This window comes from Fusarium musae, chromosome 5 (genome assembly GCF_019915245.1).
Source record: "Fusarium musae strain F31 chromosome 5, whole genome shotgun sequence".
Lineage (NCBI taxonomy): Eukaryota > Fungi > Ascomycota > Sordariomycetes > Hypocreales > Nectriaceae > Fusarium > Fusarium musae.
Genome location: NC_058391.1, coordinates 1159825 through 1181875, shown reverse-complemented (window position 1 = coordinate 1181875; position 22051 = coordinate 1159825). Strand labels below are relative to the sequence as shown.

Below are 22051 nucleotides of genomic sequence, written 5' to 3'. Positions count from 1 at the left end.
ATGACTCTTATGCATCAAGATCGGTAGCTAACTGTACGACTTCCAGGATGTCACCCTTCAAGATGGATATACGAACTCTTGCACAATAAGTTCACTGTATGCGATGTCTTTGAACGGTTGCGCAAAACGGAACCGAACACTCCAAATCCTTGGGATCACCCCCATCGATTGATGATAAATGGTAACCAGAGTTATTCAACCAAATCAACGCGAGTATTGTCCTCGCTGTGCGTTGACTGCCACTTTCATTTTGTGTTTAAGATGTCATGGGACGAGCGACACTCTCAAGAATCATGCAACTTTCAACAGGGGCAGTGGCCTCCGAGTGATGCGAGATTCCCCTGGCATCATCTTGTTTGGGTTGGTCAAGAGTCGCAATCTTCGCCACTCGTTAAGATTGATGACAGACAACGAAACAAGTATTACCCGCTCGTTGCTTGCGAGCCTTTTGCATGCTCGGCCGGCCCATGTACGTTCTCCGTCACGCTGGAAATCTCGAAACCTCGTATGGCTCGCGAATGGATTGACTTATTACTTGACCACGATACCATTCGCAAGAATGTGCGCCGTGCTAAGGAACAGGATCCGGACCGTTACGCCGCAGCAAATGATGACTGGGCACTGCAAGCTCCTCTGAACCTGAACACATACCTCAAGAACATAATTGAGGCCACTTCACATGAGAACGCGAGGAGCATTTCCAAAAGGAATAAGCGATTCTTTGTACTTTTCGGGACTTCATGTTTTGAAATGTTCAGACAACTCGAATTCGAGGAAACAATTGATGTAGCGGAAGATGGAGTTGATGGAGGGACTTTCACACCACCGATCCCTCCTCAGTCAGATAACCCTTCTGGGGCTACCGATTTAGGTACATATCGAGCATATATCGAAGATGTGAGATCTGAGGTTCAGTGCATTATCATTATACACAGAGGCGGTCAGCCTGCTGAGTTATGCACTCCTGGTATACATGCCGATTTGGGATGTGCAGAGGTACCGAACATGGAATATGTCTTCGTGAACCTTGCGCGTTATGAGATCCTGGGAGTTTTGCCAAATCAGTCGAAGGAGATTGTTGTCAATGCTTACAAGAGACAGTGGGAAATTATTCCTGATAAACGAAAAGAGCTCATTGAGGCTCTCGTGAGTATTGGAAATGATCTTAACGACGAACAGCTCACTGAATACGCTACCACTCAATCATCAATCTTCGAGAGCCAAGTACAAACTCAACCAAACAGTGACGATCGCGAGTTGACGAGCGAGGCTTTGCTATTCTTCGAGCTGCAGCCTCTGAACGAATACAAGGCACAATCCATCGTTCAAGCATTCCGACGAAAGGTGGCGCAAGATCCCAGCTGTGCTACCACCGCCCGAAATATGTTGATGCTGATCTCTCGAGCATCATCCGATGATAACTACACGGCAGAGTTGGTGATGGAGTATGGGGAGGGTTTCTCTTTAGTCACGGCGAAAGAGATTCTTGGCTTGAGTGATGCCAGTGGCTTTGGGCCTGATACGTTGGACGATGTCAAAGAAAAGGTCAGAAATATGCGTCTGTTGTTGTTGAGCCTAGAGCATGAGTCTAATCAAGTGTACAGATTCAAAACGCCAAAGACAAGGATGCCAAGACAACTTACTTGGAGGCTATGGAGAAGATTGCGGAGCACACGAATTCAACCGGTCTCAAAAGCGCAGTTGGAGAACTGAGAGAAATGCATGGTATTGTAGCTTCTGGTGAAAGGAGCGCCGCCGGCGCCTCCGCACAAGCTACGAACTTTGATCTTCCGGTTGGGCTGGAGAATATTGGAAATACGTGCTATCTCAACAGCCTTTTGCAATATCTTTTTACTGTCAAACCAGTTCGAGATGTCGTTATCAACTATGACAAGTTTAAGCTCGAGTTGACGGATGAGAAAATCAAGGAGCGATTGCTTGGTGGTAACAAAATGCAGCTGGATCGTGGCGAAGCTGTTGTTGCTCAGGCTTGTAAGTTTGTCTAGGTAAGGCCTCTACAGCTTAACTGACCGAACTCAGTTGTACAGGAGCTTTCAGATCTATTCAACAATCTTGAAAAATCCGACAAGGTAGCAACGCGTCCGTCTCAGAGGCTCGCCAACGCTGTGCTATTGTCCACCGGCACGCTCCTCAAGGAAACGAAGAGCTCTGTCGAAGCAACAACTGAATCTAAGCCGCCACCACTTCCTACTCGACCACCCCCTGGACCCCCAGCAAAGGAAAACAACGACGTGGAGATGATTTCTGCAACCGCCAATGATAACCGCGACTCAGTTGATACAGCTAGCACAGTCAGCTCGCAAACACTCGTCGAAGAGGATTCAGACCGTTCTTATGAGAAAGTGGAGACCTCTCCAACTACCACTGAAGATCAGGTAATTGACACAGTGATGGAGGTTGGACAAGATGAGGATGTCGTTAAAATCAGTCGAACGAGTGATAAGTCCATGGAAATTCTCGAGGTTGTCGAAACATCGAAGAACGGCACTTCCCAGGATATTGTGTCTACTGATGTCAACATGCCGGATGCCGGGGAGCCACAAACGGTCGACCATAAGGTACTGACTGCCCTGGAACACCAGAATAGGTCTTCTGGTACCGACCAGCAGGATGTAGAAGAGGTGATGGGCAGCATCATCAATCGTCTCCAAGCCGCTATCCGCCCATCGTTTGTTGACGAGTCAACCGGTATTCAATTCGAAGAGATCATGAAAACTTTCTTCGTTACCACCATTAATTACACCAAGAAGTTTGACGACAAGACTTATCAAAAAGAAATTAGTTTTGATCGGTCTATTACTGCATTCCCTGCTCCCAAAGGTTCATGCTCACTATACGAAGCCCTTGGACGAAATTTCGACCAGCAAATTATTGAAGAAGACAAACTTTCACGATATACAGCTATCCAGACGCTACCGCCTGTTCTGCACGTACTCATTCAAAGGTCGCAGTCTATAGGGAGCAAGAACGGCAACCCCGTACTAATTCCTGAAATACTATACCTCGACCGATACATGGATGCCCCCCACGACTCCCCGATCTTCAGAGAAAGAGTCAAGAGTTGGGCCATCGCCAGCCGCATATCTGACATCGAAGCCTCCAAGGCTGCAGTTGAGAGCATGAGTCCAACTGGACCCATTCTCGAGAGCATTGCACAAGAAGAGGAAGCCAAATGCAGTATTGCAGCTGCCACAGAAGACAGTGAAATGACAGATGGTGTGAAGATCGTGGAAGAGGACTGGAGTTTCGATGGGACGGTTGATGACGACTATCTTCTTGTTGGCCGACCCAGCGTAAACTCAGTGACCTCGGCTGGCCTACCTTCCAGGCCAAAAGACATCAAAGACACCGAGACCGCTGTTCGGGAGATGATGGATTCTGAGCTCAAAGACAAGAAGGTAGCTCTGGAAGATTACTACTCCAATTTGAAGAGCAATCCGTACCGGCTCCATGCAGTCATATGCCATCGTGGCCAGCTGTTATCTGGTCACTATTGGGTATGGATTTACGACTTTGAACAGGATGTTTGGCGCAAATACAATGATTCCAATGTCGAGGTCAAACGCAGCACAGCTGAAGTTTTAAATGCATTGAGTACCAGTGGAGAGCCATACTTTCTTTGCTACGTCCGCGATGAAGACAAAGAGACTTACGTCGACGTACCTCGGCGTCAAAGACCAGCACCACCATCAGATACCTCGTCGGAAAACCTCGACGCTGATGGAGATATAACAGTCACCAACAGCGAACCGCCAAAGACCTCGGGGTCACCTCAGGAGCTTCCGCCCGCATATTCGGAGCAAAAGATTGACTAGGGACCTCCTCCACTGTCGGTTAGCAAAGGTGTAGCGTCTGTTCCGCCCAAACAGTCATCACCAGTTAGAACGGACGCGGCGGTGACCTCTGGAATCCAAAGCACTCAAAACCCAATTAAGCGGGTTCCCTCGTCAGACGAAGACGATGCTAGTTCTTCTACAAGAGTAGATGTGTATGAAGCTCCGAAATCACCCACAAAACGACGAAAGTTTGTCGAGACTGATAAACGGGCACCAGAACCCCCAAGATTGCCCCATACCTCTGAGAAGCAACCTCAGGATGGCCCTCAAACAGAGCTTGTGATTGGCGCAAAACTGACCCATGGGGATTGTAGCACAGTAGCTCAAAAGTGCAAAAGTGTTGAGCTAGGGACCCCCGATCGAGCTATCAAGGCGGTCAAGAAACGGATTAAGTTGAAGGTGAAACCTCGGACAGATCCTCTGGCTGACCCCAGACGGCACCGTGGGCCCTGCGGTATAGTACATCGCATTATCGAAAAAGCCAGGCTCCAGGGAAAGCGTGAGAAAGCTACCGAGGACGACGAGACAAAGGAGCCGTAATCTGTGGTGTGAGAAGGACAGAGGTAGTAGAAAAGTACAGGCCATTATTGAACCAAAGAACCTTTCAACGGAGTTCATGTAATTAATAGGTTTTTGGGGTGGGATTTCTTGGTGATGACATGCCCGGAAGTCAGATAGATGCAGATAGATGCAGAAAGAATAGCAGATAAGTCGTTGTATACTGTTCCATGAGTTGCAAAGAGAACTTGGAGCTGACTCCATCTGTTTTAATGGCCAATTCGTCAACCTTTCATATCTCATACTGCCCACATTGCTCGTGCTTTGGTATCAACTCTCAAGGATTTCAATATACCTTATCGGCCAGTGAAAATAGGCTTCCTCTTCTCCTGGAACGCCTTGAGGGCTTCGTTTCTATCCTCGGTATTGACGACTCGCTCATACATCTTGTTCTCAACCTCTTCCCTTGCCCATGCTACAGCCTGAAGAGCAGCCCTCACACCGATTGGCCCTCCTTCGCAAATCTCCTGCGCCAATCTCACAGCTTCACTCAACGCTGCTTTTCTGGCCTCGCCAAGAACATCTGAGCCATCACGCTCGTCCTCGGGTACGACCTCAACAAGCCGGTCGGCAATACCTAGAAAGTATGCCTCAGGAGCGCCAACGCGACGGCCGGTCAGGATCAGATCGCGGGCGCGGGAGAGGCCGATGAGAGCGGGAAGACGGTGGGTGCCGCCGGCGCCGGGGATGATGCCTAGACGGGTCTCAGGAAGACCGACCGTTGCATTGGAACTCAGAACGCGAAAGTGTGTAGAGAGGGCGAGCTCAAGTCCGCCGCCGAGTGCGACTGAGGAGATGGCCGAGATGGTAGGGATGGGAAGGCTGGATAGAGATGTGAGGGTGTTGCGAAGATTTGTGAGAAATTCAGCAGTTCTGTGCCCGGTGATTAGTACAGCACATTGATATTTGATATAGGGAATACTGACTCTCCCTGGCTCATTCCCTTACGCTCCTTGAGGTCCGCGCCAGCGCAAAACGATGTATCAACAGCACTAGCCAGCACAACAGCTCTCGTAGGACCCTTCTCATCTGCGCCAGCTGCACCACCAAAACGCTTCTGCAGTGGCAGTTCTTCGCCATTGGGCCCATATTGACTATGTAAAGCATCGATCTCGGCGCGAAGATTCGCTAGAAGAGCCCTTGAAATGGCATTTCGCGCAGACGGGCGGTTAAGCTCAAGAATGCGAATATGGCCGGTGTTTGGTGCGGGGAGGTTCGTTACGCGGATGAGAGGTTCGGTGGTAGAGGAGTAGTAACGTCTGAGAAGACGAAGGGTCACTACCGGTTGGGAGAGACGAGGTGCCATTTCGAGTAGATCAATTGGTAATTGCTGGGTCGTTATTGATGATGGGGAGCTGAGCTTTGTATATCATCTTAAGGTATCTGAGACACGGCATTGCGAGCCGAGGAATGACGTGCATCGGTTGGTGTCGGTTCATAAATGTTAAGCCGATAACCGATAAGACAAGGACGGGATTTTAAGAGAAGCATCCGTAGATTTATGGTTAATCTAACTTCACACGGTTATATACATCCTTGCCCGTTGAAGCCTTTGATCATATTCTTGTATGTAACCCTAATGAGTAGGATATAGGGTTGTCACTATCAACGAAGCACGTTTGGTGGAGATGATGAGTTGGTCCGAGTTCCACATACAATTATATGATGACGATCGACAATACGACGTACCAAGAAGCTGTTACTGTATGTCTGGTCAGCTTATGATTACTATAATTCTTTTCGACATAATGCTAGGAATTGCTCGCTCTCACCTCTGTTCTAACCTTAAAGCCTGGAAAACAAAATCCATCTCCGCCACCAAACAAGCTTCTCTAAACTTCTATTCTGAGGAAACGCGCCAAGACAGCGGCACATAGACTAATTACAGTAGCGAGACCAGATCCCAGTCAGCGACGAACAGGACCCATTGGATTGGATCTTCAGCCTCCTCCGACTTCTGTTGATCTTCGCTTTCTTCCTTTCCTACTCTTTGGCACATCGGGTAGTATAGCCTTCAGATCAAACAAAGACCATGGAGGGACGTTCTTAATAGAGCCCGTGGAGGATACACTAAGTCTCACCAAGAGACATCTCCGCGATGGCATCAGCATCCATTCTGCAATCGTTGTCGACCTCTGCAACTCTCACGTCGTCTGTGCCATCATCTACAGCCCCGAGTACACCTCTTACTATTCTCATTCGCGATTCCATCGAAGGAACGTCGGATTTCTTCCCGTTTCTTGACATCGCCGGTCTTGGCTCTGGCTCTGATGATGTTGACTCGGGACTCACTTTCAAAGAGCTTTTCGCCACGAGTCTCGATGGGAACCAGGAAATAACTCTGTTCACTTCGGGGTGCCAAGTTGATGGTAGAACCGACTGCACACGCGCCTGCAACAATTCCAGTCTTTTTTTTAGCTCGTTGGAGACGTTCTACAATTGCGCTGCCTTGGCTGCAGCGGCGCATTGGACTCAGGACGCGAAATCTTACTATGTCAGCCAAGAAACTGAGCGCAATGCTAGCGCAATCATGGGATCTGGAACTTTGTCGGAGTTTGACGGTCGACCTGTTCTCAGGTCTCTCATCGCTTGCGCTCAAGACTCTTGTGATAACGATGGTCTGAGCAAACCTTGCAACCGGACAATTGACCGCCTCTCCTATGATACCTCGACCCCTGAGGAGATATTCGAGGCCCTGGATGAGTTTTGTCCAGAGTTACCAGCCGAGGTCAACCCAGATATCTTTGGACCAGGAGTAGGTCCGAATAGCATTTGTTGGGTTCTCTAGACACTGACATGGGCTTCAGGTTCTCATATCGTATGTTCTTCAAGTATGCTTCGCTGCATCCTTGTATCTGCTACTCAAAGGCTTCACTCTCTGGGTCACTATTACACAAGATACAAGCCGTCGCAAGTCAGAACCTAAGCCCTATCGCCTGAAGCGCAGTCTTACCCGAATTGAGAGTATGATCTGGCGTGACTCTGGTGGCTTGTCGCGCACGAGCATTGCGATTGCAACCACCTTAGTCGAGTTTCAGGAGGCTCAGTGCTGGTTTGTCTTTGCTGTTCAGATAGCATCAATTCTTGCCATTGTTGTAAACTCTCAAGAGGGTACCTTTTGGGGCGAGATCGTCGTCAACGCTGCCATTGCATTTCATGTTTCTCAGAATGGCATACTACCAATGTTTCTTATCCAGATCTGTCTGCATCATGAAGGCATTCGCAACTGGCACACTTTTTTGGGCTTCTTCATGGAGTATCTCCTCGCCATCGTCGCGACCTCGCAAAAGATTTATTTCAAAGACGCCTTTGCTTTGTTCAAGAGCCAGAATGAGATAGAAGCATGTGGCTTCAATCCGAGTCCACGAACATATTGCGCTGCAACTCAAGGCATCGATGGACAGTCCTTCAGCTTCTTTCCGCATCCCTTGTTGTACAAGATGACATTTCTTATTCTCGACACCATTGCCATCATTGCCTTGGTAGTTGATCAGCTGGCGTGGACACTTCGCAAGCATCATCTCACTAAACATGTTCAGATTGGATCGTACCGTCTTGGTCGGTGGCCGCGCTGGGGGAAGCAGAAAAGAGGACTTTTTATCAAGACGTGGTTCTGGCGCATCCTTGAAGTCGCATATCTCGTCATCAACATCTTGTACATGATCTCTCTAACGAAAGTCATCAATGCCGAGAGTTTTGCTGCCAACAGGTGGTCGTATGGCCAGGTGAGTTTCCATCCCCTGATCAGTTCATTTATCTCATGGTATTCGATAGATCATCGCTGTTACCGTCTGGGGACCAGTTATTGTCAAGCTGTTCGATCTGTTGCTTTGTAAGCATGCGACAAATATGTTCGAGTTGCTATTTTGCTGACTGCATATGCAGCTGGACCTCCTAAGAACGGTATGAGACTCAACTCGGGTCCACCTAGGCTACGTATCGACAACGTTATAAATGGTCGAGTGGGGACATCCGCAGATGAAGTTATTGAAGATGATAATGAAACTGACGAGAAATGCGACGAACCGGAGCCAAGAGCCAGAGATGAGGGTTTCATGATTCGACAAGCTGCTATTATGCAGTTGAGAGATCCGAATCACGACGGCCGTGATATTGAGGGCGGAGCAATAGAGCCGGATGGTATCATTGCCGAGAGAGACGTCAAAGGCACAACGAAATGACGATTTATGAAGTTTTGTTCTTTTTTCATGATAACGACGGCTGATGATCATTGAAAAATCTGTTATGAGTTTATGTACTAGATTTGAATCCGATTTACCTAGATACGAAAGCTTCAAGCGATATGAAGCCGAACCTATCAACCAATGAAGACGGCCAGGACAACTGTGAGACCTGGAAAGATGACAGAAACTTGAGCCTTCGGTTCTAAAAGCGATAAAAGTACTCCGACATGCTAAGATCGTTCATGGTGTTTTTTGTAACTCTTTCAATGTGTATTTTCGCTTGCTGCTCAAGGCCACAACTGTGTTGAGATTTCAAGGTGAGTTTGTTAGCTGAGTCTGGGTTAATAAAAGCTGTTGCATTTATCTTGTTTGTTAACAAACTCGCCGTAGATCTAATGGCACCTTCCGCTGCACTAACATCAGCCCTTTTTATGTAAACGCACTTTCCCCACAATAGCTCCCAAACCTTCTTCATCGATCGGCCACGGGATCTGTCGATGATGAGATTGAACACAAAACGTAAAAAGAGGACAAGCTCGTTCTAAGCTCAGCGCTTTCTCCCCGTTTATTTCAAGCCTCACTGCGTCATCATTACCTCTCCTTTTTTCACGTGCTTGTTGGTCGCGCCGCAACAGGGAGCTCTTTCCCCGCGAGTGACATCATGCAGCTATGACAAGCTCCCGTCGTCATAACATAAGTTACAAGAGCTTCCCGTGTCTCTCTTTCTCCTTTTGAAAATCATCTCTCTATTCTTCTCAATTTCATCAATTGAACTTTTTCTTTACCTCACAACATAAAAGATACTAATTCAACTCTCCCACAACAAAATACCAGCAATCACCATCATGTCTTTCCTCACAGAGAACGTCATCCGCCGTGTCGTCCTCGCACCTCGCGTTATCGCCTTCCAGGCTCCTCGAACATTCACCACAAGCTTTGCTTTGCAGCGAACTGCCACAGATGCTGTCAAGGACACTGCCAAGAAGGTTGATCGTGTTGTGAGCGACAAGATTGTCGACGGCATTGAGGCTGGCGGTTAGTCATCAACAATCAACTGGCTCAAGATGTACAATTGCTAATAAGGATGTTCAGAAAACGTTGCCTCGAAGGCCAAGGATGTTGCCCAGGATGTGACTGGTGGCAGCGCCACTGGAAAGGCACAAGAGCTCCGGGGAGAGGCTGCTGGCAAGGCTCAGGAGCTCAAGGGTGAAGCCAAGGGCGCTGCTGAGCAGGCCAAGGGCAAGGTGAAGGGTGCGGCTGAGGAGGTCAAGGGCAAGTTGTAAACGAAGCTCACGCTTGCCATGATTCAAATGGGATATAATGAAGCTCAGACCTCACAGTGGTCTGTTGTACGATTACAAGGCATGCATCATAAGACTAAGGGAGCAAATTTCATACATTAAGAAATCAATTTAGACATTCATATTGTGCTAAACTCATCGCAACTATTACCAAGTCACGTTGGCTTCTTACTATGTGATCATACCACAACTGAAAAGCAAGACCTGCTGTCCGTATGTGACACTTGGCTCAGGTAAGTGAAACTTGACGTCATCAATTTTGGAATAGTGTCTTTCCCGATATCATGTCTTATTCATCTCCATATGTATCTTCATATCATTCAGGTACCTTGATAAACATACTTATTCATTCTTATTACACCATGTATTGTAAACATCGCTCCAACCTGCCATCATTTTCTTTCCCCCTAACATTAGAAGTATATGTGCTTACGCAATGTTTGTCTTCTTGGGCTGGACATCGATTTCGCCAAGAGGGAAGCGAACCCATGTGGTATCCTCAGTCATAATACCAGCCGCACCTGCATAGAAAGCTGCGAAGGCGCAGATGCATGAAAATGCGCCTCCAGTCTTGTTGATTCGAATAGCTGCAGTAGGGTGAGTGGTCTGCAGAAACTGAGCCAAGCTGAGGAAGAGGAAAGCGAGGAACAAGAAACCGAGAACAATGAGGATGGCAATGTTCGTCTTGAGAGCGGCCACGAAGAAGATAAGAGTGAGGAAGCACCACAAAATTAGGAAGATGCCCAATGCAAAGCTGTAAGCGCGGTCATCGCCCTTGTATGCGTCCTTGATACCCAGGTCAGGAACGAAGAACATGGCGAAAGCGAGCCAGAAGGCACCGTAGGAACAATGGACGGTAGTACCAAAGGTATTACCGACGCGGAACTCCATAAGGCCGGCAAAAAGCTGAGCAATGCCACCAAAAAAGACAGCCAGACCAAAGATGGCTTGGTCAGGGCCGACACCGCCGAAGGGGTTTGATCCAGGAAGACTGTAACACGGGGTTAGTATGTAAAACTATGACCAGGTAGAGGGGAATAATTTACCCAGCACCGCACTGGTAGAGGCCGAGGACAAAGGTAGTCAAGGCGAAACTGATCAACCCCAATGGGCCAGGATTGGCAACCTTGAAGAACGAAGGGTTGTACACCTGCGACACCATGGACTGGTGAGGCTTCTGGATATTCCTGTTTCGTTCCTCATAGTAATGGTTGGGATGATTGCAATGATAGTGGCCTTCCTCCTTATCAGTGTACTGTGTCGGGGTAGTTGCCCCATGGGAGGGAGGAGTGCCTGAAGACATCCCGTCTGAGTATTGCACTAAGATTTATGGAAGATGAGCAGTGATAAGCTTATCACTTAACACGAGAGAAACAAACTTATATAGAAAGATTCGGGGTAGAGTTCTGGAGAAAGATCTGGTCAACGCACATACGGTCTCGGACATGGCTTTATATCCCCATCGTTCGCACTTGGGTACGAGATCTACCCCAAACTCAACTTTGAGATGACGAACGAACGAACGGACATTCGACCCCATCGGTCTCTTGGAGTGTGGAAACGGCAAGTTCCAAATGGTCACATTGGGAGGATCAACAACAGGCTGAGAACTGATAGTCCAATGTGGCAGTCAAGCTCATTGGAACGCGTCCCATCTTCCGAGCTCAACGACCCACGACACTAACAGCTCTTGAGCAAGAACATTACCAAAGGGCCGAGGATCAAGGATAGGCGTGGAGAATAGGCCCAGTAACCAGTGTGGAGGTTCCCAACATGGTGTGACGGAACCTTTGCAGGGCCTATTATCCCGGGAATGCTGGATATGTCGGCACGCGGATATACCATGCTGGAGACAGTGCTTGGGGTTGATTTAGACGAAGCGGAGCCAGTGTCCGGGGTATAATCCAGTCGTCATAAGGTTGGTGATGAGAATTGTGTGGCAATGGTTGGCCAGGTTCGAGTCAAGTATCCATACCCGCGGAGATTTCAAATCATATCATGTAAACCACTGTGCATTGTGCCGTTTATTTTGGCCAGGGTCTTTCATCAGGGAGTGAAAGTCGATACTTCAAGAATCATCGTCTGCGAAGCTGGGAGGAGTTCAAGGCCAGCTTTGAGGCTCACGCCAAGGCGGGAGGATCAATCCTGGCTCAGCTAGTACTGAGCCTCAACACGAACCAGCAGGGGACCTGCGCGTCGGAGTTATTCCCACGAGAAAACACCCTAGAAGCATTAGTAATAAAGCAGAGAAAAGCTTGCGGTGGAGATGACGACCGAATTGCAATTTGTGTCGTTGATAAGTGGAGTGACTGCCATGACTGCCGGAAGAATTCCGCTAATGAACTCTACCAAGTTCAGCTCGCAACGTGGTAAAAACGAGGCTATCAAGAGCCATGTTCATACGGAGTACTGCTATTGGTTTCATCGGCTCACAGACACAGGAAATGCCGTCCCCAGGTACCGTGTGTCTGGTTGATCTCTTTACGGGTCTTCCCCATATGTGACGAACATTATCGTGTCATTTACCCCAAATCGCGGAGTCGGGCTTTCACTCAAATGAGGAGAAGCATAAACGGACTAACTAACGCGAGAGAAACGTGAATCTTGTCCAGATCGAGGCTCCCGACTTAGCGCAGCGCCTCTAATGACATGGTGTGTATGATGGTTTGTTATTCCCGCGCTTATATCCTTTTATAAATGACAATATCCTCGGTAGCGCTCGAACGGAAGCTCGGTTACGGAGTACATTCAACTGATTGCCGAATGATTCAGGGTAACCAGCCTTTCATCTCGATGAGAGATAGTATTTCAATACTTCAAGAGTCGGATATGTCGGCAGTGTTGGTTGCTGGATGAATTGCTTTACTTCGACCTGATCGTCGGTTGGAGTTGCTTTTGACTGCTTTTACCCGGGAGCGATTGGAAGGAAATACAGTGATAACCCGGACGGATAATGTGAACGAATCTGTCGTCGAATGCAAGGGTATCTCGGGACGTCGGCAGATCGAAGCAGGGATGCTTTGGAGACAGCCTTCACCGTGGTGAACATCTCGGTGAAGAAACAAGGATCTGGTCTCGTGACCATTCCGGCTGTGGCTTCGATCGCCGTTGTCGGGCGGCCCGGGCATTAGATAATCCCTGCCACCTCAGTCGGCGATTGTGGGGAACGGAATCTGCGGGCTTGGATGATCCGCATCCCTTATGTCTCGAGGGAGCACTAGCAAAGTAACAGGTCCACTTTTACCCCTCTTTTAGACCAGTACGTCAACAGTACCGGGAATCAGATATTATAACTTTGATTTTTTAGCTATAAAAATCGTCATTTAAATATTTAAAGCTATTCGCAATAGATGCCGCATTTAATGCCTTTAACCCTAACCTTTATATCACTATACTGCATTCTAAGCCTAAGTAATCTATTAATAATATAGCCTAGCTAAATAAAAAGCCTTCTTAATAAAAGAGATATTATTTTAAACCTCTTAATCTTAAGGAATATAATCCTAATATTTCTATAATAGTTTCGAAAGCTACTAAGCCAGTTAACCTTTTTTTACAGTTTTTACTAAAAAATATCATTAAAAAATAGGTTAAATACACCAATAAGGCTATAAAATCGCTTATTAAAAAAGATCCTAACTTCAGGCTTTATTAGAAGCCTATTAGACTTCCTAAAGTCTACCTTTTTATTAGTATTATTATATATATTGGCCTATATAAAGAAGCTGATCTTAGTAGCTACTAGGCAATAAATACCAAATCCAAATTCCTTCCTAATTACCTGATTTCCCTCCTTATAACCTAAGATCGATTTTTTCAGCTTTAGTAGTATATATAGGTTTTTAATAAAGCTACACTTAACTAGACTAAAAGTTATAATTTCCTTAACTTTCAGAAATACAATAAATACTTAACCTTCCTCTAATAATAAGCTATTTCCTTATAGAAGCCTAGCCTTTAAGTCACTATTAATAAATATATAATCAAATATATAGGAAATTTAAGAATAAAAGTCATAATAAAAAATAAACTAACCTTAATAGGCTTTAAGGTATAGGCTATAGCTAAAGAAGGCTATTTTTTATAGTAGCTTTTTTATATACCTTATATAACCTTTAGGCCTACTGCTAGAGATATTATAAGACAGCCGCCTTACAAGCTACAGGGAAAATCATTAAACCTGACCCAAAGTGTAGTTATTGCCTTAATAAATCTCTTATTAAGTGCTAGTTATTATATCTTTATAGATAACCTTTTCTTATCACTTTCTCTTTATTATATTCTTTAAGATCAAGGTATTAGTGCCATAGGTATAGCTTATATAAATAGTAGTATCTATAAAGATCTTATAAAGTTTAAAAAAGCTAATAATAGAGGCAAGCTAAAATAGGCTTAGGGTAATTATAAGGCTATTTTAATAAGGGATAATAAGGTAAAAGTCTTAAAAGACAGCTACTTACTTATTTACCCCTACTAATCTATATTTTCTTTCCCCTAGGTTAACTAAATTGCTTAGAAGGATAACGCCTTTATACTATTTATAACTTCTGTTTTCTCTAGCGCTAAGATTAAGCAATATAGAAGGAAGTGGCCTATAATAATGTATATATAAGCCTAGGTAATAAAGAGGCAATTTAGTAATAATAGCGTCTTTAACCTTTAGATCCCTTTAATTAGTATTAAATATAATAAGGAAATAGGAGCTGTTAACCTAGGTAACCAATATAGAAGCTATTACTACTATAATTATTACATTTATAAAGGCAGCTAGAGAGCTATTATGTAGTCTTTTTTCTTAAAAATAGCTTTAATTAATAGCTATATTATATAGCTTAAAACCCTAGTTAAATAGGCATATTATGACCCTTAGACCTATTAGAGGCAGGAAGTTATTAGTAGCCTTTTTTATTATTATAGCCCTGTAGTAAGAAAAGAGACTTCCTTTTAATTAAGAGACATTTTTATACTAAATTCATAGTATGAATATATTAATTATTAAAAATAAGGCTCTTATGCCGCCTATAGAGGCATTTGTAAAGGCAATAAATACTAAAAACGACTGCTTAGAGAGGCAGCTGCGAATAGCCTTAATTAGGGTCGTGCCCTGATGACTAGATGGGGCTACAAATAGTGTGATGTAGCGATTTGTAACTCTCTATATTATTAGTACTTCTATTATATATAAAATTAGGTAGTAGCTAAGTACTTTAATATATTACATTTTTATTAGTCTAACCCCCGGTTAGTATAAAGGTAGTGCTCCCTCGGGACGTAAGGGATGCTCATTCGCTGCTCGTGATACGCCGCTTAAACATCCATCTTTTGTAGCTATGGTTTCCTGCTCTAACATGCTCAGTACGCGATATCCAAAACCTTATAGTTCGTGGTGCTGAATATGATTTCAATGTCTCTGGGCTTATGCCATTCAACAAAGCCGTCATGCCGCTGAGCAAACCTGCCATTTCTCTCAATTCCTGCAATGCCTTTCCCGTCGTGTCGAGTATACCGCCTATCCGGTCTATAACGTCATCTAGAGGGGTCCGATTTAGGCACGCACTAGCAACGACTTTCTCAATAGACGGGTATAGGCAATATGCTACAGTAAGCAGCAACCGAAGAGGCAGTTTCAGTCATAATGAAGTACCTGAGTGGCCCAAAACTTCGTATCCTTCTCCCTACGAGATCTTCGCTATGAAGAGTGACGCTCCATATACCAAGCATCGATTCTATCAACTTGTCAAAGTCTACCACCCCGACCGACACAACCATGCTCCCAATACCGACAACATAACACACAAGACTCGCTTAGAACGGTATCGCCTCATTGTTGCTGCCAACGACCTCCTTAGCGATCCCTCTAAACGTCAGCTCTATGATGTTCATGGTGTAGGATGGACTGGTGGTCGCCCTCAGACACTCAACGAAACTGTCCGCAATGCTGATCGTGCCTGGCGTCACAGAGCCGGATCTGCAGCACATAATGCTACATGGGAAGATTGGGAACGATGGTACGATGCCCGTGATGGCAGAGTCAAGGATCCTTTATACATGTCTAATGGCCTTTTTGCCACTCTTGTCGTTGCTATGTGCATGATAGGCGCTTTTGCTCAGATGAGTAGAGCAGATCAGTACGGCGCCGATCTTGTGGAAATGAAGAACCAGTCCAACCTTGCCATTGGGCAGCAGGTTGCCCGTCGTAATACAATTGCGGCGGGTAGGTCCAAGGATGAAAGAGTTGATATGTTTTTGAAGGACAGAGAGAACTTGAATTATGCTTTCCAGCCTGGAAAGTACGACAACGAAGTGCCGCAGGTATCTCAAGGCCATGACCCTCGCCATGAACATAATGGAAAGGCGTGAAAGGAGCGGGAGTGGGCTTAGAGGATGAGGCAACCTGGGGTTGGTGAGAACATACTTTGCTTGGCTGCGGTCCTCTTCTTTCGTTCTGTTTTGGAGCATTGCCGTGTGTCAGCACGCAAGGAGTCTGGAGTCTTTCGATATTGGTCACCAGCTTACAAATGATTTTCTTGCAGAAATTTTGCAGTGTGAAAGAGGTCTTGCCAAAGAAATAACGCCAGTGATTCAAAATTAACATCTAACTTGCTACTCTCGATTACATCATACCGACTACCATATACCATCCCCGTGGTCTTGGCTATACCAAGTGTGGAACGTGGAAACATGAGTCAAAGTTGAGACAGCTTTGATTGATCTCAAGCATAATTAAATTGCATTGGCCTTCCCCTGTCCTATCTAGAGCATAACTAAATAGCTAATTAACTTCAAAATTGACCCTTTGGGACCCATCTCCTATCTTTAAGCGACAAAGCCGTAGCACAAAATCTCGTCGTCTCACTCTCATTCAGAAACACCGAAATTAACCCAGCCCCTATTAGGCAAAAGGTGTCTCCAAGAATCAAGGCTCAAAGTCTTTATTAGAACGCTTTCCTCTGACTTTCTCCTCGTTCCCGACTCTGATCAGTCCTGTTTGACATTGTGCTGAATCTCGAAACCAAAGACACAGGGCTTACAACACGTCGATCAGCCTGGGAAGAACCAGCTCGAGACAGAGGTGAAATAGGTGACATATCATCGTCAGGACTTGGCGGAGACTCTGAGCCTTCTGAGCCATGCACCTCAGTCATACGGCCTCTGCTGACGGTATATGCCCGTGGCTTCTGCCACGCTCGAGTGAAGCTTCTTACCTCCGCCACGGCAGGCTGAGGTGTAGGTGATCGGACACGGTCACCATAACTGACCCAAGAATCCTCTAAGCTCGAAACCCGGTCGTTACCCGATCCTGTTAGAGGTGGAGGCGTTGGTAATGGGGAACTCGGTGGTGAAGGGCTGTAAATTGGTGTCTGCGGAGGAGTAATTTGGGTCACTCTTGAGCGTCTTCGTGACTTTCGGACCAATAGCCAAGTTGCCAAGGCTGCAATGGCCAAGCCAAAAAGAACACCGATTATTATAGCAGCTATAGCTCCATCTGACAGACCACCAGAGTGGTGCAATGTTGAAGCTACAGAACCAGAGCTCTGGCTGCCGGCAGGAGTCGCAGTAGAATATGTAGTATAAATGTTTGTAGTAGCGACGGGTGTCGCTGTAATAGTTGTTGAAGAAGCTTTTGGTATAGTATTAGGTATACCATCTGGATCACTCGAATATGGATTCATCGTCTCCCACACTGTCTCTGTCATGACACCGCTCTCGCTGTCTCGGTCGCTGTGGACAACTATTTTAAATGTCGAACCATGGCTGGATTGCCATGTTCGTGGGACATCTCTGTCCTCATGAGCAGGAACTGTAACGTCTGCTGAAATCATACTAGCCATGAGTTTGTCAGTTTTGAGGAACAAGCTTGTCGTAGATGCACCAGAGTTTGTCATGGCCAAACTTGATTCTGAGAATGCATTAGAAGAAGAGAAGGAGACATTTATTCTAGGTACTGTGCCATTGCTTGTATCGACTGATCCGTGTTTGCTACCTTGTGCTTCAGTGTGCAAGAGAAGCCTTGGTGACACCAGTGATGCCCGGCCAAAGCCTCATTGTTGGACTGGTAAACTATCTTTAGTCGTGGGCTAAAAGCCATCGTCAATCAAGAATGCGGTGGTACGATGTTCTTAGGTGAACACTTCAGGTGACGGGAGAAGAATTGTGTTATTGATCAATGTTACATTCCCTCTGGCATTGGTTGAATCACCGGTCTCGAAGACCCTCTACCTTTGCCCTCATGACACGTTCAGCATTTGCAGGAACAATGCGCTCAGTAGGTCCGAGTCGCATCATCTTTCCCACAAGGAACATGAGCTTGCCCTGAGGAAATGTCTCAGAGCTAGCGAACTCTTCTAAGATCTTGTGCTCTCCTTCCATGGCCTCATCAGCCAACTGCTCATATTCCTCTTCAGGAATCTCGTTGAACCACAAATCGTTCTCTGTAATTGCCTGAGTGACTCCACCTTCGATCTCCTTTAGATAGATGGCAAAGAGAAGTTCCTTGGCAACTTTGCCCGTGATTTGTTTGCGTATCAGATGATAGAGGAGCTGTGACAGGTCTGAGTCAGGAACTTGCTCACAGTCTCCTTGTGGCGTGAACGTCAGATCTCGGGCTGCAAGTGGGCCAGCCTTGTAGGTAGTCAGACGGCCAAGTTCGTGTATGATCCAGTTACCCACCAGAGCAGAATAGCTCTTGAACTCGGGCATCTCGGCCTCGCTGAAATCTTCCGAAAACTTGCCCTGGATGGAGTGAAGGACCTTATAGTAGTATTGAACACGTGAGCCATTCTCCAGGTTAATCAGAGACAACGCATCCTTGGCCGTAAGGCCAAATCGGGCAATCAGAGCGTCCAGCTCCGAATCAGGAGTGACAGCCAGGGACTGACGCAAGTGGCCTACAAGGTCGTTTCCAATGACAAGAGGCGCGATATCAGGGTCTGGCATATATCGATAGTCAACTTCGCCCTCTTTTCCACGCAGTCGCCGTGTTTCAGTAGACCCTATAGACCAACCGCGAGTTTCACTGGGAATAGAGCGTCCGGCTTCTAACTCGCGGATTTGACGGTCACGCTCTGCAATGATAGCGTCCTCAACCGCTTTGATGGTACTCAAGTTCTTGATTTCGGTTCTTGTGCCGAGAGATGGGTTTGATCCATCAGTTCGTCGAACAGAAACGTTGACATCAGCTCGCAGACCTCCTGTTTCCATACCCGATACGCAGGCATCGACGGTATTCAACAGCATCTGAATCTTTCGCACAAGGACGGCAGCAGTACGAGGGTGGTGAAGTTCGGGCTCAGTAATAATCTCAATAAGAGGAACACCAACACGGTTGAAGTCGAGCCATTGAACCTTGCCAGCCTGAGCCAGCGTCTTGGCAGTATCCTGCTCGAGCTGAACCTGCTTGATTCCGATCGTCACACTTTCGCCATCTTGAGGAGAAATTCCATCTCGAGCTAGAAGCGTAATATGTCCATTCTTGGCAAAGGGCTCATAGTATTGAGTGATCTGGTATCCAGAGGGCTGATCCCACCAGAAATAGTGTTTTCGGTCAAATCGACTGACCTCTTGGACTTCGCAGTTCAAGGCCAAGGCTGCACGCAAAGCGGGAATTAAGGTTTCCTTTTGGAATAAGGGCTGGCTTCCTGGCATAGCAACATCGAAAAGAGCAACATGGCTATTGGGTTCATCGTTGAAAGATGTGACAGCTGGCGAGAATAACTTGCGGGCAGTGTTCAATTGAGCGTGAATCTCGATACCAACGGTCAATTCCCAGCCATGAACAGTTTGAGAATCACCCTTTGGCTTCTTTTTGCCTTGCTTCTTGGCCTTCTTGGCTTCATCCTTGAGCTGCTTCCGTAAAGGCATTGGTTGCTCGGGACATGGTGTGACAACTTCAGGAGCAGCATGCAGCCGCCTTGTCGTATTGGCGATGGCTATCGCTGCCGATGGTAGTGATGTGTGTCTGGATGCATGGCGCGTACTGATACACCCTTGACGAGGTACCTGTCCTTTCAACAGATACCTGCTGAGGATAGACGTTGATATTCGTGACATGGTGATAAGACGTGGAAGTTCCTGGTCATATATCTGCAGGATAAGGCTTCTCAGAATCCGCTCGAGCTTGTGTGGTCTGATACAGCGATGTCAATCAAGACCCCAAGCTCTCAAATCTGCTTGGTGTGGGGGGGTTTTGGTTGGAGGGACGTAACGGGGGGTTGCGGCAGAATGCACTATGACTTGGCAGTTCGAATAAGGCTGATCATATGCATACAATCAAAATGGCCTCAAAACCATAGTTACTCTAACTCAATTGGTCTTTTTATGGGGGACTTGAAGCAATCATTGGATGTTCTTTTTAAAGCTCGGGTGGAGCTATCAATTCTTATCGTAGCGAATATCCGTACAGAACCTACCTAAGAACCTACCTTAGTACCTAAAGATCAATTCTAATCACGTGCCTCAAAGACCGGGGTCTCAAATGCCTGTCAGCCTTTGTCTGTCTATGGTTTCTGTATCTCTTGGTATTTGCATTTGATCTTTATGAGTTTTCTTTTCTTGTTAAAAAAAAAAAATATTCATCATAACCAAAACTCATGCGTTTGAATAATCTTCCACCTCTTCTTTCTATGTGAACTTGGCTCGATTCCATATCAGCCGAAAGAGTGTCCCTCTTTTTCTTTCTTCGGCTCTCATTACTTGCCTACTTGCATTGGATGGTTGGATGACTGCTCTCAACACCACTTCACATGCGACAGTCATTGCTTCTGATACCACCCAACACTCGGACTCCCCACCATCACTAATTCATACTCCAATGGCAAGCTTAAGTGCTCAGCCGGCCTCCGCGGCTCAGCTTCTCACGCCGTCGCCGCTGGAAACAAGGCAGTCAGGCGAGCGCATTGACTGAATGAATAGGAGACATATCATCGCGTCGTCATCTTGTGCCGATTTATTAGCTTCAAGAAGTTTTGAAGCTTACACTCTCATCAGCTCTCCCGCATTTACTCTCGATACCTGTCATTTTAAAGCCCCATTCAAAGTTATCGGGAACTTTTCTTCGTCTTACCTTCTCCACGCTTTAATGTCCAATCTCACTAGACTACCTATTAGGCTGACATATCTACGGTTGCTCGCGGATTCTGGCGTCAATTTCCGGGTGCTACAATCCTGTCAAACGCTGTGTTCAGCTTTATCACAGCCTCAACAGACGGCCGCCATTGCTGAGATGCCTCCTATGCTTCAGTGAAGGCTTCAAGGACACCACGTTTATCGCATGGTGACACCTCAATATTACAGTGACGAGTCTTTGATAAAGCGAGCGCGGGGTTTATCTAACAAAGCATCCACGCGAGTTGATCAAAATACCATTTCGCAAAGGACCAACAGCGCCAGCTCACAATGAGCGACAGGGCACAAACAAGACCCCGGCCATCATGGCCTTCTTCGGAGGGCGCCATCCAAGAAACAGTATCACAGCAATCGAAAGTTGAAGACTGTGAAGAAACAACCAGTCAGCCGCCTAGTGAAGGTGCTACTCACTATCCAACACCGCCTAGTTCGTCATCCAAACTACATCACACCCGCTCAAACGTTCAACGAACTGTCAGCGGGTCCGCCGTTACGCAGCCAACACCCAACGACGACGCAGCCGTAACTAAGCCCACCGGCAGCAGAAGCAAGATGCTAAGGGAAGCTAGGAACATGAAGAACAGAGGAGCACGTCGACCTGCCAGTGTATCATCATCCGGGCCTGATCCATACTTTGTCCCCCATGACGCCTTTACATCATCCCCGGAATCGAACTATTTTAAGAATACTCCCAGCGGACGTAAAGCAGTGCCTTCGGCATATGATCCAACAACTGTTTCCATTGCCAACTATCCTCAGTCTCCTGTTAGTCCTATGTCATACGCTGGTTGGGGACCAAACCATACACCATCCGGCTATCCTCCATCACAAGACCCCTTTTCGCCTCAGCAATCGGGTTTTCCACTCATCGAGCAATCTTATCATCCTGGACTTACATATTTGAACCAAACGACCAGTAAATCGGAACCTCCTACTGTTAATCAAAATCCTTCATATGATACTTCATACGACACCTCTTACCCAGAAACCCAGGACGAAATGGCTGTGCCTAATGGAAACCTCCCAA

At 46.5% G+C, this 22051-nt stretch overlaps 8 protein-coding genes across 8 annotated transcripts; 4 read left to right on the top strand and 4 right to left on the bottom strand.

Moving 5' to 3' along the window:
• Positions 1 to 261: 261 nt before the first annotated feature.
• On the top strand, positions 262 to 3836 carry J7337_006754 (uncharacterized protein; the record flags this gene model as incomplete). Its single annotated transcript, XM_044824413.1, has 3 exons — positions 262 to 1545; positions 1605 to 1992; positions 2041 to 3836. 3 exons carry the CDS (start codon positions 262 to 264, stop codon positions 3834 to 3836), a joined length of 3468 nt encoding a protein of 1155 aa, XP_044680070.1.
• Positions 3837 to 4711: 875 nt separating this feature from the next.
• J7337_006753 (uncharacterized protein) lies at positions 4712 to 5721 on the bottom strand (the record flags this gene model as incomplete). The annotated part of the gene is made up of 2 exons (XM_044824412.1): positions 4712 to 5288; positions 5342 to 5721. 2 exons carry the CDS (start codon positions 5719 to 5721, stop codon positions 4712 to 4714), a joined length of 957 nt encoding a protein of 318 aa, XP_044680069.1.
• A 792-nt stretch (positions 5722 to 6513) lies between these two features.
• Positions 6514 to 8596, top strand: J7337_006752 (uncharacterized protein; the record flags this gene model as incomplete). Its single annotated transcript, XM_044824411.1, has 4 exons — positions 6514 to 7170; positions 7223 to 8140; positions 8190 to 8247; positions 8301 to 8596. The coding sequence occupies 4 exons, from the start codon at positions 6514 to 6516 to the stop codon at positions 8594 to 8596; spliced, it is 1929 nt and encodes a 642-aa protein (XP_044680068.1).
• Positions 8597 to 9444: 848 nt separating this feature from the next.
• J7337_006751 (uncharacterized protein) lies at positions 9445 to 9882 on the top strand (the record flags this gene model as incomplete). The annotated part of the gene is made up of 2 exons (XM_044824410.1): positions 9445 to 9634; positions 9692 to 9882. 2 exons carry the CDS (start codon positions 9445 to 9447, stop codon positions 9880 to 9882), a joined length of 381 nt encoding a protein of 126 aa, XP_044680067.1.
• Positions 9883 to 10329: 447 nt separating this feature from the next.
• On the bottom strand, positions 10330 to 11203 carry J7337_006750 (uncharacterized protein; the record flags this gene model as incomplete). Its single annotated transcript, XM_044824409.1, has 2 exons — positions 10330 to 10891; positions 10947 to 11203. The coding sequence occupies 2 exons, from the start codon at positions 11201 to 11203 to the stop codon at positions 10330 to 10332; spliced, it is 819 nt and encodes a 272-aa protein (XP_044680066.1).
• A 4388-nt stretch (positions 11204 to 15591) lies between these two features.
• On the top strand, positions 15592 to 16260 carry J7337_006749 (uncharacterized protein; the record flags this gene model as incomplete). Its single annotated transcript, XM_044824408.1, has 1 exon — positions 15592 to 16260. One exon carries the CDS (start codon positions 15592 to 15594, stop codon positions 16258 to 16260), a length of 669 nt encoding a protein of 222 aa, XP_044680065.1.
• Positions 16261 to 16835: 575 nt separating this feature from the next.
• J7337_006748 (uncharacterized protein) lies at positions 16836 to 17732 on the bottom strand (the record flags this gene model as incomplete). Its single annotated transcript, XM_044824407.1, has 1 exon — positions 16836 to 17732. The coding sequence occupies one exon, from the start codon at positions 17730 to 17732 to the stop codon at positions 16836 to 16838; it is 897 nt and encodes a 298-aa protein (XP_044680064.1).
• A 364-nt stretch (positions 17733 to 18096) lies between these two features.
• Positions 18097 to 19761, bottom strand: J7337_006747 (uncharacterized protein; the record flags this gene model as incomplete). The annotated part of the gene is made up of 1 exon (XM_044824406.1): positions 18097 to 19761. The coding sequence occupies one exon, from the start codon at positions 19759 to 19761 to the stop codon at positions 18097 to 18099; it is 1665 nt and encodes a 554-aa protein (XP_044680063.1).
• Between the last annotated feature and the right edge of the window lie 2290 nt (positions 19762 to 22051).